At 45.1% G+C, this 17,145-nt stretch overlaps 2 protein-coding genes across 2 annotated transcripts in view; both read left to right on the forward strand.

Moving 5' to 3' along the window:
• Positions 1-16,759, forward strand: part of LOC308099598 (chaperone Ric-8A) — a gene marked incomplete at its 3' end in the record, with an annotated part of 17,563 nt that extends 804 nt beyond the window's left edge. The window contains exons 3-14 of the mRNA XM_080448335.1: positions 765-812; positions 1,170-1,187; positions 2,002-2,094; positions 2,276-2,856; positions 3,806-3,941; positions 4,098-4,286; positions 4,808-4,902; positions 5,966-6,116; positions 7,356-7,451; positions 7,739-7,883; positions 13,905-14,178; positions 16,603-16,759. Of these exons, the coding sequence (XP_080304461.1) occupies positions 765-812; positions 1,170-1,187; positions 2,002-2,094; positions 2,276-2,856; positions 3,806-3,941; positions 4,098-4,286; positions 4,808-4,902; positions 5,966-6,116; positions 7,356-7,451; positions 7,739-7,883; positions 13,905-14,178; positions 16,603-16,759 (1,983 nt within the window). The remainder of the gene's footprint in view (positions 1-764; positions 813-1,169; positions 1,188-2,001; positions 2,095-2,275; positions 2,857-3,805; positions 3,942-4,097; positions 4,287-4,807; positions 4,903-5,965; positions 6,117-7,355; positions 7,452-7,738; positions 7,884-13,904; positions 14,179-16,602) is intronic.
• Positions 9,495-12,413, forward strand: LOC308098463 (insulin-degrading enzyme-like; the record flags this gene model as incomplete). The annotated part of the gene is made up of 1 exon (XM_080446825.1): positions 9,495-12,413. One exon carries the CDS (start codon positions 9,495-9,497, stop codon positions 12,411-12,413), a length of 2,919 nt encoding a protein of 972 aa, XP_080302951.1.
• Positions 16,760-17,145: the final 386 nt, after the last annotated feature.

The raw sequence follows: 17,145 nt of genomic DNA on the forward strand, positions 1-17,145 counted from the left end.
AGCCTTTGTACACTTTGTTGAGGTGTGAATTTAAAGTCGTTTTAAATCTATTCGTGTGCCTGGGCGTGCTCCTGGTCAACGGCGTGCAAGGCCGTCCCATGAGCAATGCAACCCTGACTGTACCTATATTTGGGCCCTGCTCAGGAGGCAGTACTAACCCAGAGTTCTCGGAACCTAAAACTTACTTTAAAAATGTCTCAAAAATAGCCGATCTGCAAGCTCACAAAGCGCCACGATGCGACATTATGAGCTTGCAGATCGGCTATTTTCTGCAGAACCGGTTCTGGTTATAATGGAAACCAGGAGAACTTCATGGGTTCTGTAAAGTTTCATAGTCAAAAAGAGCCATATGAGGACTCCTACAATTTGTAACTGTGACTCATTTGTTCACCTCTTCCTCACACCCCTGCATAACCTGCAAGGGGTTCATTCGTATCCAACACTTGGCTGAACCAGGGTTCGAACCAATTCGTTCAACCCAGCACCACACCTCAACCACACACGTTTACATGCACAAAGATGCTGTATCACTATTGGGCTCTTTTTCTTTATTTGGGAATTGGCATTACAGAAAAATGCATTTTACATTAGTATAGTTGTAAAGTATACTTTTCCATTCAGTCCACATTTCTATATCCTTGCATAATTATCATTATTTTCCCTGTGAAGTACATTTACTGTAGTTTATCTGTGTGTGAAATTTACTGCTGCAGTTGAACGCACATAAAGTTTGACTTGAATTGAGTGTTGCCTTTCTCCGACAGTATGCCGAGTGCTTCTTTTTCAATGTCGAGGAGCAGGAGAGGCGAAAGGTCAGGCATCAAACAAAACACTTGTTAGATCCAGCAATTTGTCCTCATCACTGCATGCGTCTGAGATCCATTGACCCTGATCCTCTTGCCCTCTGTCAGCCTGGACAACAAAGGCTTAGATTAACCTTCTAAATAGACTTAAAGCCTGCTTATCCGCCCTCCACTCATCTCCACCCTCCTCTCCCTCCTCCCTCCCTCTCATTTTCTTTTCTTTTCTGTGTATTATTTAGCATTCCTCCATCCGTTTTTCATTACAACATCTGCTGTCTTCAACGCTTGTTTAAAGTCATTCATGTGTTGGTTGTTCTTATGCCTCTGCATGCCTTCCAACACTGTCCATGGACTACATGACTGCAGCAACGAGAACTGGAAGAGGTAATATTTGATCATCGTTGATCCGTGGAAAGCTGTCTGAGTACGCATGCGTTTTTTCAGCCACATTGTGCCGCATGCTCGTACACACGCTGACACCCGGGAACTGTCCAATACTATCACATCCTTCCACTGTGCTGTCTTCTACCACTCTGCAGGTCCACTGTAGGGATTTGGGGTTAACTATTTAAATCCTATATGTACTTTCTGGACCGGGGTACCCAGGTGTCTGTACTTGGTCCCCTCCTTTTTCCCTCTACTACTCCAAATCTGTTCAAGGAAAATATCAGATCAGATCTTGCCTATTTTTGCCAAATGTTCACCTACTGTATATAGCTTGAGGATCAGAATAGAACAGGGCTCCACTTCTCCATTGAACTCAACCGCCATGTTCTTTTCTGTCACCTTAGTACGAATAGAGTCCATGTCCTTGTTAATGAGATCCCCAGAATAGGGGCGCTACGGTTCATAATATGGTTGAGTGGTTTGCTCAAGGGCACCTCGGTAGCAGATAGTGCTTCTCGTTCATTTTCTTACCCACGTTTCCCAGCAGAAATGGGAGCTGATAAATTCAAAATCACACGCATGCATGCATGTACAGTATCAGTGTGTTTCAAAACTGATTGCACAACGATTACTTATGCATGTTACAAAGCTGATTGCATATTGTGTGACTCAGCCAGCTCACTGTGTTAAGCACCAGCCCTCAGGTCTAGCTGCCATCCAGTTGTATTCAACTGTTATAAGCCTTCTTTGAAGTTGTTTCTCATATTTACTTTTTTCTCCCCATCAGTAAAATCTTATTTCCATTCTCCAGTTCAGGAAGAACAAAGTGAGGATGTATGTTCCTGGCTCCGACTCAGACAGCTATGATGAGGAGGAGAAGGAGTCTGATCTCATACTTCGAAAGGTAGATTTTTGTGTGTGTGCACATGCGTGCGTGTGTGTGTAAAGTGCATGAACACTTTGGTTCCTTATCTTTAACCTTTTGTGTGCTTTTGCAGTTTGTAGTTTTGTAGTTTCTCTCCTTAAATGTCTTCCTCATCTTCTCTTTCCTGCATGCTTGTCCTGTGATCATTCTATTTTGCCAGATAATGGCGGCGGCGTTGCTGCAGTTCATCCGTAGGCGCCTGCAGCCATGTGTGCTGCGGGTGTGCCTGTGCACGCTGCGCATCCTCTCCCGAGACCGGTACGCCCTGGAGCCCCTGGTCACCGATGATGCCCTCCTTACCCTGGCGCACCTGGGCGGCATCAGCTCCCTCCCTGCCCCCCAGCGCCAGATTGAAGAGGATGACGAAGAGGGTGAAGGCAGCTGCATGTACCTGCACAGTCAGACATCCAGAAATGGGCCAAGGGTTTGCGAGGTGGTCGTGGTGGATAACGAAAACCCTGTCAGCGATGCGGCAGCTAGCGGCGGTCATAGCTCTCTTGCCACGTCGACCTCAGGTGATTACCAAAGCTGTAACCGGAGAGGTGAAGGAACTCATGGTGGGGTAGGCTACTGGTGGTGGGGTAGCCTACTGTCTCGTGGGAAGAAGGACGCAAGAGAGGAAAGGAGGGAGGAGGAGGAGAAAGAAGAGGATGGGGAGGTGTGTAGAAAGGAGGCCATGAAGACCTTGTGCAACGTCATCTACAACAGCCACAGGGCACAAGAGAGGGCGAGCACCCTGAGGTGAGCAGACTGAACACTGAGAAACCCCAGATTCACCAACACGCTTTGCAAAGGCAGATTGTGTGTTCTTTCTGCACCTTTATTGCCTGAGCAAAGAGCACAGCACACAGATCGTATTCACTAATTGATTCATGCAAACGAGCTTGGAAGCGCAAACACGCTACTGAGGTGAGCTCTGTGCTCTGTGACATCAAAGAGCACTCTCAGCACCAACTACAGTATGAGTCACCAGCTGAGAGGGAACATTTTAATCTGTCTCCAAATGTGTCCACCAGAGTGTGCTGAAAACACCAAAACAATCCTTGCCTGAAACACACCAAAATGCCAGTACATAGGTGGCATGATAGGTGTGAACTGCAGGGAGCTGTCCAAGGTGCTGGATTGATGGCATGCTAGGTGAGGTGTCAACTGCAGAGAGCTGTCCAAGGTGCAGGATAAATAATACGACACATAATAGTCGACCAACAAATCCTTTAATGTCTTACATTTTAGACTGAAGTATGAACACACTGAAACTAACCTATTGGTGGACAATATTTTCAGTTTGAAAATAAAATAAATGGCAGTGAGACCAACCCACATTTTGTTGAAAGAAGTGTTAGGAGAAATGATAGATTATAGACCTCTGTGACTTGCAACAATAATAGTTGCCATTACTGTGGTCATTGTGGTCACTTGTGCGTGCCATTTACACCACCTAAACTGTGTTTATTTGCGCAGCATTGGTTTGAAGAGTGGAAGCTACAAGTATTGGTGGATCATGTGCAATTAGTATTTTCATGGCCTAATCTAGAACTATGAATTACATATTATCACCTAACAATATTTAACCTGTGTGTCCGAGTGGTTGAGAAAATCTATATTAAAGTGTCAGCATCCTCTCTCCCCATGTTTTCTGCGCTCTGATCCCATCCTCATCTCTCCCTCTCATCTTTACCATCTACATCAGGTTCCTTCCTGGTCTGATTGAGAGACTGAAGCTGGGGATTGAGAGCAGGGTGACATCCACTGGGCAGTTTTATGAACTGCGGCTGCTTTTCTTACTGACGGCTCTGAGGCCAGAGCTCAGACAACAACTACAGCAGGTACAAAGACAGATTAGTGCTGTAATTTCACTGCCAGGCCATTCCTTTGCTCAGATATTTCATCCATTTCCCACAGACAATAATCCAGGCTATTCACCTTAATCCTATCTCCTCAAATGCTTCCCTTCTCACCTGCCCTCCTCCCTTGTTTCACAGGACAGGGGTGTGTCTATGCTGACCTCAGTCCTGGAGCAGTGCCTGGATGCACGATGGGGCGAAGGCTACGAGGTGCTCACTGACCAAGAGGCTCCATCTATCTCTAAGGAGGTGACACAGCGTGCTATTGAAATCCTCAAAACACTCTTCACCATCACCTCCAGGGTTCACAGGCAGGAGCCAGATGAGGTGAGGCAGGCTGAGGCCACTGGTGCTGAAAAGCTGCTGAATGCTGAAAAGCTAGGATCACGGTTGGATTTGTTAGGGGGATGGGGGGGGGTCCATTTTGACACAATTTACAAATTAAAAGTAGAGGTGGCACATCTTTGGTTGATACAGGAGACAGTTTTTCACTGTCTTAACTAAAAGCCATAATTAGTGAAAGGTTGAAAAGCACAGATGTATTCAATAACAAGATGCAGACTTGTTGTTATCAACCAATACCCTATCAAGACAATATCTGTTCTGTTTTTATTTTATTTAAGGAAGCAAATAAAACAAGTGCACTAGACACGCATAAGTCGTACATTCTTCAGTTCATATTGCCATCTCTACTGGACTGTGTCCTTCTCCCTCTTTGGGTTAGGGTCTTCTCCCTGTCCCTGTCTTTTCAAAGATCAATATAACTAGAACAAAATGAACATCTTCTGTTTAGTATTTGTGAGAGAACAGCGAGACTGTGGTCTATCTCTCTACTCCGTTCTCTCCAGGAGGAGGCAGCACAATTTCGCCAGCTAGTGGCTGTCCTGCGCCATTGTCTGCAGCTGTCTTGTGATGGAGAAGACCTCTCTGATGACTTCAAGGGGTCAGTGGCACACAACACTTTTGATAGTTGTGTAGTAGACCTGCTCTTGTACACAGTAAAATCCTCAGTGTTAACTGTTAATCTATCCATTTGTAACTCAGAGCGATAAATTAACACAGATTTTACTATGTATATTGGCCAGCCAACGGCTGGCATATCTACCAGTATTAATTTTGTCGACTAAAACTATGACTTTCACTGACGAAAACAAAATAAAAACTACCTATGATGACTAAAACAATGACTAAATATATTGACAATTTCATCAACAAACAAAAAACTGTAAATGTTAGCGAGGGACTAGTGGACAAGAGATCCAGTAGAACTAATACAAGTCATTTTATGCTTGGCTGCGAGTCGGTGTCACGCTCCAAAAATAGCCAATCTACAAGCTCACAACACATCGCAGGCGTGTTGTGAGCTTGTAGATTGTCTATTTTTGGCAGCTAAATAAATCAAGCATTACGATGCCATCAAGGCCTGCCAAAAAACATTTTTGTCAACTAAATAAACTGAAGATTTTCGACTAAAACCATACTAAAACTAAAACATTATATATTATATATATTGATTTATTTATTATTAAAAACAAAAACAATAAATAATGAACAGAGAAAGAAAAAAAAAACAAGACAGAAAAAAATAAAATGTCCGTGAACTAAACATAAGATAAAGAAAAAATAAATTACAGACTGGGTAAAAGAGACAAAAACAAAACGGAAATAAAATGATTGGGACAAGGCAAAAACATGATAGCCTACTACAGTATAGCCATGTGAAAATAGTAAAGATAAGATATTTCAAAGGTCCATACTTGACACCAATTATGGTTGCCTACCATCTAGTGTATTCAATTTACTTAACAGACTTCTCTTGTAGGTAGGAAGGGAGGATGTGGTTGCCACTAGGTGGAAGTGGGCATTCCATAGCACAACACCTCTATATTTTGTGGCGAACTGCCCCCTGTTGGTGGTACTTAGTGGGACATGTAATAGCTTGAGGTGATGTTGACTTGATGTTTAACCCCCTCTCCTCCACCATCCATCCTGCTGTCTCCCCACAGTCACACGGTGAACATGTTGTCGGTAGTGCCCCTGACGTGTCTGGATGTCCTGGTGTCTGTCCGTCTGCCGGACGGCTGCCGGGAGTGGGAGGGAGTCAACATGGACTTTGTACACACCATGCTGCTCTTTATGGAGAGACGTCTGGACAGGGTCAGTTTCTGTCTGCTGTCTTGTGCAGTGATTCTCAAACTTCTTCATGTCAAGGACCCCCAAATTGACACTTATTAGCCCACGGACCCCCATTTGACAAGATATGCCAAGGACGAGAGAAGACTTTTACTGCTCTAGCAGTGATTTTCAACCATTTTACTTTCAAGGATCCCCCAGTTTGACATGCATTTTTTTTGGCTACGCCGGACCCCCATTTAATGGCATTTCTATCTCTGGGACCCCAATTTATATAGTAAAATCAATGTTAATTTAACTCTGTGAGTGCACAAATGGAATGGTTCCATTTGTACACTCTCAGAGTTACAGACCCATAAGGGTCCATTTGGTTACTAACTATCTATCATTAATCTGGGGACCCCCTGGAACTACTCCAAGGACCCCTGGTCTGGTGGCCTGGGTGTAGCTATAACAGGTGGTTGTCAAACTTTAAATTTCACGCACCCCCCCATAACAAGACAATAATTCTACAAGCTCACAACTTGACATAATGCATTGGGAGCTTGTAGATCTGCTACTTTTAAAGTTTGGGATTTCTTTTATTTTGCTTTTATTTTTCTTTGAAAGCGTATTATGACGTGCCCAAAATAGGGTTGCCAGGTTGAAAGTGGTTAATTCAATAATTTATTCAATAATTAATAATAAATAATAATTAATGTTTTGTCTCCTTTTGTCACCTACCTCCAGTGGTGGACAAAGTACTTAACTCAACCCCATTAATTGAGTCAAAGTATAGATACTACTGGTCAAATATTACTCCATTACACCTGAAGGTTGCTCAGTCATAATGTTTACTTGAGCTACAGTACTGGACTACTTGCTTTTAATACTTAATTATCCAAAAGTGCATTTTCCTTTTAATATGAACACATTGCTGCTGTACAGTATATTGTTTGTTCTCATAGTGCATTTACAGAACCTTGTAACTCTGAAACCATCTAGTAATGAATGCACTTGACACCAGACCCACTAAGTGACTAAGGCTACACAAAGCCTAAAGAAACACTATAATAATGTCAGCATAGAAATGCAATCAAATTGACAAAAAGGACAGCCATTGTCATTCTTTATTTAAATACAGTACAATCACCTTGTGAGCTTGATAGCTAGATCTGCTATTTTCAGCGAATGTTCCTCACAGAATAGGGACGCTAGGCTTCCAGGGGTTAAGTACAGTACTCAAATAAATGTACTTTGTTACTCTGCCTACCTCTTATAAAGGGTCAGAAGCTGAAAGAGAAATTGATCCCAGTGCTTAACCTGATGACTGAGAGCTGCCGCGCACACAGGGAGACACGCCACTACCTACGTCAACAGGTACTTCTCATCACTTCAAGTTCTGACCACTTCCTTTTCTAGACATAGAGGTGGTGAAATGAGTACATGAGCGGTTTGACTCTGTGTTTTGCTATTAGCTCTACGACAACATAGAAGTATGGCTTATCTGTGATCAATGAAACTTGCCTTACGTGGCAAAATAAATTCAAGGAGGCCGCTGCCAATGATCACAAACTCCATCTCTTTGGTACTTAAGACAAACCAACTATTCTATTTCTGATCCTCCTCCTCCTCTCCACCTCCCCACCACTACACCTTTTCTACAGATCCTGCCCCCACTGCGTGACGTGGCTCTCAGGCCTGAGCAGGGGGCCACGTTGAGGGGCCGCTTGGTCCGTCTGATGACCCATGTGGACACAGAGGTCAAGCACTGTGCTGCTGAGCTGCTCTTTGTGCTCTGCAAAGAGAATGGTACGGCTGTGCACTACATAGTGTATATTGTCTGCATACTGTTCATACTGTTCACTGCATACTGTTAATACTGTTCACTGCACACTGTGTACTGCATACTGTTCACTGGCACTGCATCTGAGACATGTTCACTACATCTTAAAGTCTGAACACAGCATGCTAATACTTCATGCCACAGGGGTTGGCAATTGGACCATTTGGCTCATGTCTTCATGATAGTTTCAAAGTGGACCATTCAAAAACAGGGTCCAATAGTGGCGTGACTTCCCTGTGCAATCTGTAGCTACGGATAGGAGGTTAGATATCTCTGCTGTCCGGCCGCAATCAGCTAACTCCAAAACGCTAATTTTTCAGGAAATTAAAAACCAAAATATACGTTTTTCAGGAAATGAAGAAAACCTTATATTTTTTAAAACAAAGCGATACTGCCTCATCAAAGTTGGTATAGTGACTTTATATATTGTCAGATACTTGCATGTATCATTATATTATCACCACTTTACCCAAATCCAGCTCAAGTGGAGTTAGGAGTTCTGTCCGAACAGCTGACGCCTGACAATAGCTCCAATCGCAGCGGAGGGAGAGGTTTCAAATGGGGGCTTGCTTTCCTCATTAAACACTTAATAGATTTTAGAATTACTTGTTTTTACAACATTAGCGTCAGTGCTAAGTTTGATAAACAGGTACACTGCATAGTTTTAACGGACTACGGGGGGAAAACCCTGCGTTGTTACTGTTTGTTCATGTCCGCAGCAGATCTGTCCTCTGTCTGTGTGCGCTCACTGCGTTGTGCTGTGGAACGGCACAGCAGCAGGAGGAGAGGGGGTGGAGTTGCGTGGTTTGACGGACAGTTTGAGGATCCAAAGGAGTTGGGAGGTTTTGTCAGAGGCGCTTTTTGATATATTTCATTGGTTAATTTTTTTTTTTACACAGACGTAAAGGGACGATATGCAGTTTGTGAATGACGCGTGTCTGTGTCTGAGCTATGGAGCCCGATAATTCTGATTAGAGTACCTGGAGGCCAGTCTGGAGCAGTGTAGAACCCCATATCTCCAGGTCCGCACTGTCTACAGTCATGATCGTAGACCCACAGTTACCCGAGTACTCTTCTCCAAGGACGACTTGAGAGACCTGTCCAGAAGGCCAGAGTTCTCGGGTAACTGTGGGTCTACTGACCCTACGTGTGTCCAATGGTCCGGCTCATTCCCTGTTAGGGCCTTTGTTATATAGTAAGATTTCTATAAGATAATATTTCCTTTCCTTAAAAAGGTTTCTCATGGCATCCATGTCTGACGCCATGGACTTCTTGGGCAAGACTTGTGCAAGACTTGTGCAAGACTCACATCATCTCAAACATATTTGGGCATCTCTATATTTGGGGCAAGACTAACATGGAACTCCATGTTATTTGGGCATGACTGACATCATAGTGATAACATAGTGATGAGGCAAGTGTCAAGAACTCAGCTTAAATGGACTGTATTTATATAAAATGTTAAGACCCTGCAGAGTTTGTGGGCACCCAATGATCAATAGATCAATCAAGAGATTCATTTCCAAGGGCATCGAGGAATACGTACTAAAAAGTCTAGTGTTGTCTTGCCCCTCAGAATGACCGACCCAGCTGTAGTAAATAGGGTGGTGAGTGACATTATTCACTCTCCTGAGGACAAGCGTCTATACAGAGGCCTGGAGTTCACCAACGGATTAAAGGCTGTGCTGATCAGTGACCCAACCACAGACAAATCAGCAGCAGCACTGGATGTACATGTAGGTTCATTGTCAGACCCTGCGAACATCTCGGGCCTGGCCCACTTCTGTGAGCACATGCTGTTCCTTGGCACCGAGAAGTACCCCAAGGAAAATGAATACAGTCAGTTCCTCAGCGAGCACGGAGGCAGCTCCAATGCCTTCACCAGTGGAGAACACACCAACTACTACTTTGATGTGTCCCATGAGCACTTGCAAGGAGCCCTGGATAGGTTTGCCCAGTTTTTCTTGTGCCCGCTGTTCGATGAGAGCTGTAAGGACCGGGAGGTGAACGCTGTGGACTCCGAGCATGAGAAGAACTTAATGAACGATGCCTGGAGGTTGATTCAGTTAGAGAAGGCCACTGGCAATCCTGACCACCCCTTTAGTAAATTTGGAACAGGTAACAAATTGACCCTTGAGTCAATGCCTTCTAAAGATGGCATTGACATGCGCCAGGAGCTGCTGAACTTTCACTCCACATTCTACTCCTCCAACATAATGGGACTCTGCGTGTTAGGAAGAGAGTCACTTGACGAGTTGACCTCCATGGCGGTTGGTCTGTTTGGAAAGGTGGAGAACAAGAACGTGCCTATACCAGAATTTCCTGAGCATCCCTTCCAGGAGAAACATCTCAGACAATTCTACAAAGTGGTGCCTATCAAAGACATCAGGAACCTGTCTGTGACCTTCCCCATCCCAGACCTGCAGAAGTACTACAAATCTAACCCAGGGCACTATTTAGGACATCTGATCGGTCACGAGGGCCCAGGAAGTCTGCTGTCTGAGCTCAAAGCCAAAGGTTGGGTGAACACACTGGTTGGAGGACAAAAAGAAGGAGCGAGAGGATTCATGTTCTTCAGCATCAATGTGGATTTAACTGAGGAGGGGCTCTTGCACGTAGAGGACATCATCTTCCACATGTTCCAGTACATCCAGAAACTGCACACTGAGGGTCCTCAGGAGTGGGTCTTTCAGGAGTGCAAGGATTTAAACAAAGTGGCCTTCAGGTTCAAGGACAAAGAGCAGCGGCCCGACAGCTACACTTCCAAAGTGGCTGGTTATACGCACTACTACCCTCTGGAGGAGATTCTGGTGGCGGAGTATCTTTTGGAGGACTTCAAACCTAATCTTATAGAGATGGTGCTGGATAAGCTGACACCAGAGCATATCAGAGTGGCGGTGGTGTCAAAGTCGTTTGAAGGGCAGACAGACAGGATTGAAGAGTGGTATGGCACACAGTACAAACAGGAGGCCATCTCTGATGAGGTCATCCAGAAATGGGCAAACGCCAACCTCAACGACAAGTTCAAGTTACCTATGAAGAACGAGTTCATCCCCAATAAATTTGAGATCTACCCTCTGGAGAAAGACTCCCCAACCTTCCCCACTTTAATCAAGGACACTGCCATGAGCAAGGTGTGGTTCAAACAGGATGACAAGTTCTTCTTGCCCAAGGCTTGTTTAAAATTTGAGTTCTTCAGCCCGTTTGTGTATGTGGACCCCTTGCATTTTAACATGGCATATTTGTACCTGGAGCTCCTCAAGGACTCCCTCAACGAATATGCATATGCAGCCGAGCTAGCTGGCTTGAACTATGACCTACGAATTACCTTCTATGGGATGTTTCTGTCTGTGAAGGGCTACAACGACAAGCAACACATCCTTCTGAAGAAAATAATTGAGAAGATGACCAGTTTTGAGATTGACGCGAATCGTTTTGACATCATCAAGGAAGCGTACATGCGCTCTCTGAATAACTTCAGGGCAGAGCAGCCTCACCAGCACGCCATATACTACCTCCACCTGCTAATGACTGAGGTTGCTTGGACCAAAGATGAGCTCAGAGGCACTCTGGAGGATGTCACTCTCCCAAGCCTCAAGGTCTTCATAGCTCAGCTGTTGTCACGATTGCATATTGAAGCCCTTCTCCATGGCAACATAACCAAGGAGTGTGCTCTTGGCATTATACAGATGCTGGAGAACACTCTTATTGAGCACGCTCACACCAAACCCCTCCTCCCCAGCGAGCTGATTCGCTACAGGCAAGTGCAGGTGCCGGACAGTGGCTGGTACACGTACCAGCAGAGGAACGAAGTGCACAACAACTGTGCCATTGAAATCTACTACCAGATGGGCATGGAGAACACTCACGAGAACATGGTGCTGGAGTTATTCTGCCAGATCATCTCTGAGCCATGCTTCAATATACTGCGCACCAAAGAACAGTTGGGCTACTTAGTGTTCAGTGGGCCCCGCAGGGCCAATCGAGTCCAGGGCCTTCGTTTCATCATCCAGTCAGAGAAGGCTCCACACTACCTGGAGAGCCGCGTGGAGGCCTTCCTGCACACCATGGAGACGTCCATAGAGGAGATGAGCGAGGAGACCTTCCAGAAGCACATCCAGGCTCTGGCTATCCACCGTTTGGACAAGCCCAAGAAGTTGTCTGCAGAGTGCGCAACATACTGGGCGGAGATAACGTCACAGCAGTATAATTTCGACAGAGATAACATTGAGGTGTCCTATCTGAAAACTCTGACAAAAGAAAAACTAATGTTTTTCTACAGAGAACTGTTGGCAGTAGATGCCCCCAAGAGACACAAAGTGTCTGTGCATGTTCTCTCTAAGGAGATGGATTCTTGCCCCATTGTGGGCGAGTTCCCTACCCAGAATGATGTCGACCTGGCTCCAGCCCCGTCCCTGCCACAGCCTACTTTAGTGCAGGACATGACTGAGTTCAAGAGGAGTCTGCCTCTCTTTCCCCTGGCAAAGCGCACCTAAACTTCCTTGCTGCCATGAAGCTGTGAAGAACTGGCTATTTTCAGTGAAGTGATTTGGTGCAGAGGGGAACAAAGGACAGGGCCACGTACAGACCCCCCGAGGGGGACCTCCGTCAACAACGTATTTAGGGTTTAAGTGGTTAAGGACATTTTATGTCCTTAAACCCTTTTTTTTTTGCATTTTAGTCAAATCTCTCTCAGTCTCAAGGTTTACCATACAGTTTGTTTGCTCTTAACTTCTATTGTTTGAACAAAATAAACCTTTATTAATCAAAAAAGAAAACAAGATGGGGTCCAGTAACAGCGTGTCTTCATGTGGATCTCTGACTTCTTGTACTCCATGACCCTCTAACAGTGATAACACTTGGCTTGGCTCTGAAAGAGAGGCTAGCAGAAGATGCAGCCTTGAGCAGTCGATAGGCTACTGAAGTTATGGTAACATCATCATATTTATATAATATAACACCTGTGCCCAAATTTTGACACTCCAAGCACCAATTACTTCCATTATAAAATGAAATTATTGCACAAAAAAAAAGAAAAAGGATAGAACATGTGTGAATTTTTTTTTTTGCCGTTGATCAGGCCATCAGTTTGCGAGATTACAGACGGACCGCTAGACGGCTAGCCGTCTATAAGATTTGCGTGCCTAACAACGGAAATTTGGTAGGCACCATTACAGACAGTACATCCATGTGCATTTGTTATTGTATGCCCACAACTTGCTGGCCGGTGCAGTGGGGAAAAGCACCAAAGTCTGTCTACCCTCATATACATGCTGCAAACTGTAACCAATTCAGACCATTCCTTTTGCATTTTTATTGCAATTCAATGCTCATCTGACACCTGAAAAGTTGCCTTTTACTATAATTCTCACTGTGAAGTCTAGCAAAACGCAATTTGATTCACTGCCCCAAATACCCCAGAGTATCACTTAACATTTTTAAAGTTCCAAAGTTCAAAATTTGACATTATGTTTTCAAGCTGACAATCAACAGCCAAATCCTTAAAGGCCCAGCTGTTGCTTGAGAAATATTACATATTACATTTTCTTACTTTGCAAAAGTGCGACAAAGTAAGTATTTTGTTCTTATTCTAGTATTATTAGACTGTATCGTCAACCTTTTTTTTCTCCCTAATTTCGTGATTTGCCAATTCCCTCCCATGCGTATAGTTCCTGTCACTGCCAACCCTGTATGTTTTTGGGACGGTGTAGACAACAGCATGTCTCCTCCGATACCCATGGAACTTGCCAGCTGCTTCTTTTCACCTGACAATAAGGAGTTTCACCTGGAGGGTGTGTAATGCGTGCTCGCCGGCTTGTATTTGTTGGCGCGCCCGGGCAAGCCGGAGGCACCGTGTAGGAATCGAACACCAGTCTCCACAGTGGTGGGCAAGAAGTCTACCCCTGTGCCACTCGGACGCGCCATAATCTGTTTTGTCCTGCTCATAATGTCATGTAATCGTCTAACAACATTTGTGTCCCCGCCAGTGAGACGCTTCATCAAGTACACAGGGTACGGCAATGCTGCAGGCTTGCTGGCCGCTCGGGGACTTCTGGTCGGTGGCTGCAGGGTGGACAACCGCAATCAATATTCCAGTGACTCCGACTCGGATACGGAGGAGTACCGCGAGGCCAAGGACAGGATCAACCTGGTGACCGGGCGCGTGGAGGAGGAGCAGCCTGACCCCATGGAGGGCATGACGGACGAAGAGAAGGAGCTCGAGGCGCGACACCTCATGGACATGTTCAACAGGCTCTCCAGGTGTGCTTTTCTTTAGGCGCAAACATCCCAAAAATAAGATTGAATGGCCTCTGGATACTATTTCCTCGCCATTACAAGGGGCTGTATATGGTTATATAGAGCTCAGATTTAAGGCTAGGGTTAGACATAGGTTCTAGATTAGGGTATGGGTAATTGGCCACCAAATGGGGAGAAAACAACATGAATGAATATTTGTGAAACAACACAAATCTTGTATGGGGGTCCCTGGCACAAAATATTTTCAGTCCGTGGCCAAATGCATATTAATTTGTGGGCCCTTGACATAAGAAAGCTTAAGAACCACTGACTGATCTATGATGTATCATTCTATAACATATAACTCAATGCATGGGCAAGGTTTCAGCCCGATCCGACTGTCTGTCATTCACTTCCATCATGAAATGAAAGAATATTAAAAAATTAGCGCTGTCGCCTCACAGCTAGAAGGTCCTGGGTTCGATTCCCGCCGGGGACGCTGTGGGCGCTGGGGGCGTGTCTTCTCCTCCGTGTCATCAGCGCCCATACCCTAGGTGGGGTTGGCGAAAGGGCCTACTCTGTGTGGAGTTTGCATGTTCTCCCCGTGTCTCCTAGGGTAGTTAATACCCTCACAAAAACATGTAGTAATCCTGGTCGCTATACCGCCTCCCCCATGACAGCCGGGGCGCCTGATGGAGGGGAAGGGAACTGGTTGGAATAACGTGTTCCTTCCACGCGCTACGTCCAACCAGGGAAACTCCCCCCTGTCAGGTGACAAGAAGGTCAGTTGGCTCTCATGCCTGAAGGAAGCATGAGCTCGGCCCTGGCCTCCCTACTGTGGGGGACTGGTGTAGTGCTGGTGTAGGGCGGGTGTAGCGCCCAGGATCACTTAGGAAATTGGCACCGGGTGAAAAAAATGGGTTACAAAAATCGCGGGATAAAAATTTAAGGAAAAAAAAAAAAAAAAAGAATATTAAAAAATACATGAATTGAGGTTCCTACTTGGCCTAAGACATTTGGCACTGATTGGACCAGTGGTCACAGCATCACACAGACAGATACAGAATCACAAAACTATTTCTGTGAGTCTGCCATGCTGTCAAAAAGGTTAGGTTGAATTTCAAGGTCCCCCAGTTTGATATGGTTTAGGCCACGGACGCCCATTTGATACCATATTTTATCCCTGGGATCTCTGGCATTTCAAATACAAAAAGGAGGAAAATCGTATCACAATAATTGTCTCCGCCAGGCCGAAAGGCATGGCGAGAGAGTATGTTTTACCCCCTGTCCGTCCGTGTGTCCGTGTGTCCGTGTGTCCGTGTGTCCGTGTGTCTGTCCGTCCATCTGTCTGTGAACAGCTAATCTCAGGCACCGTTGCCCCGGTCGCTGCGAAACTGTGCACACACACTCCCTGGATGCCAATTCAGAACCTCTGACCCAAATTTTTCACATGGGCCTGTTATAGCGCCACCAGGAGGCCGATTTGTGCAAAACATATTTTTTGACAGTACTCCTACAGATTTTGTCCAAAAATCACGCAAATCGGTACACAGTATCTCTATAGTCATTAAACGAAACGGGTCTTTCAGATTTCTCATATTCCATCCTGATTGGCTAAAAATGTCTTCCAAAGTTTGCAGGAGTGCTCCGTTTTGAACAAAATGCCTCAAATCATGAACACAGCATGCAATTTCCGTGAAATTGTGCACGCACATTCCCATTAGGCTGAGGAAGAACTACCATTTGAAATTTTTCAAATCAGCCTCATGGTGGCACTATAACATGCCGATTCGTGTTTTTACCTATAATTGCACCGATCTGTGTAAAACTTTGTATGCACACTCCCTAGAGGTCAAGGAAAAACCTTTGCCCTGCATTTTTCACATCTGCCTTTTATAGCGCCACCAGGAGGCCGACTTATGTAAAACACATTCTTTTATACTACTCCTTCCAATTCTATCCAAATTTCACGCAAATCGGTACACATGATCTCTATAGTCATGTGATCACGACGGATGTGTTTATTTTTTCATATTCCATACTGATTGGCTAAGATTGACATCTAAAGTTTGCATTATTGGCTTGTTTTGAACAAAATTCCGCAAATCATGAACGTCCAATTGCGCTCAAACTTTGCACGCACATTCACACTATGTTGAGGAACAAATGCCACCCTTTTAACATTGGCCTGTTATAGCGCCACCAACAGGTCTAATTTGGCGAAACACATGTTTTTAACAAAATGCCTCAAATCATGAATGCAGTCAGTGTCCGATTGTCGTGCAAGGCCTAAGAAGAAATGGCACCCTTTTCACGTTGGCCTATTATAGCGCCACCAGGAGGCCACAATAGCCTACCTGACCTGGCGGAGACCTGTGCTCCGAGGAGCACTTTTTCTAGTTACAAATGCATTTATTGTCAGTCCCTTTCTTTCTCTCCCTCCTACAGCAACAGGATCATTCAGGCGGTGGGAGTGATGGAGGATGGGAGGCTAGCGCCCCTGTGTGGCCAGATGAGAGGCTGCACCCTGCAAGAGGAGGAAGAGGAGGAAGATGATGACGAAGAGGAGGAGTGGTGGGAGAGTGTGGATGACATGGATCAGTAGTACGGGAGGGAGGTGAAGAAAACACAGGGCTACATATGTGGGGAGGAGGAGGAGGGGAGAGGAGAGAAGAAAGGGGGAAGGAGAGGAGGGTGGAAACCTTGTATGTCCAAAACTGTTATTTTTCTATTTTTGGGCGGTGTAGCCGCCCCTATAAGTGGGGTTGGGACATCTCATTAGTATTAGTTTCCTGCACTGTGATTGGCCCAGCTGGCCCAGTTAGCTGTACTGTGATTGGCTGACTCTATTGGCTGACTCTATTCAGCACTGTGATTGGCTAGCGAGACACATGATGACATTAATAACCTATAAATAAGATTATGGACTTCCAAAAATCTATTATCTTCTTCTTTTCAATAAATGTATTTATTTTTTGAAGTGAGCTTCCA

This window comes from Gymnoscopelus braueri (genome assembly GCF_963280865.1).
Source record: "Gymnoscopelus braueri genome assembly, chromosome: 13".
Taxonomy (NCBI): Eukaryota; Metazoa; Chordata; class Actinopteri; order Myctophiformes; family Myctophidae; genus Gymnoscopelus; species Gymnoscopelus braueri.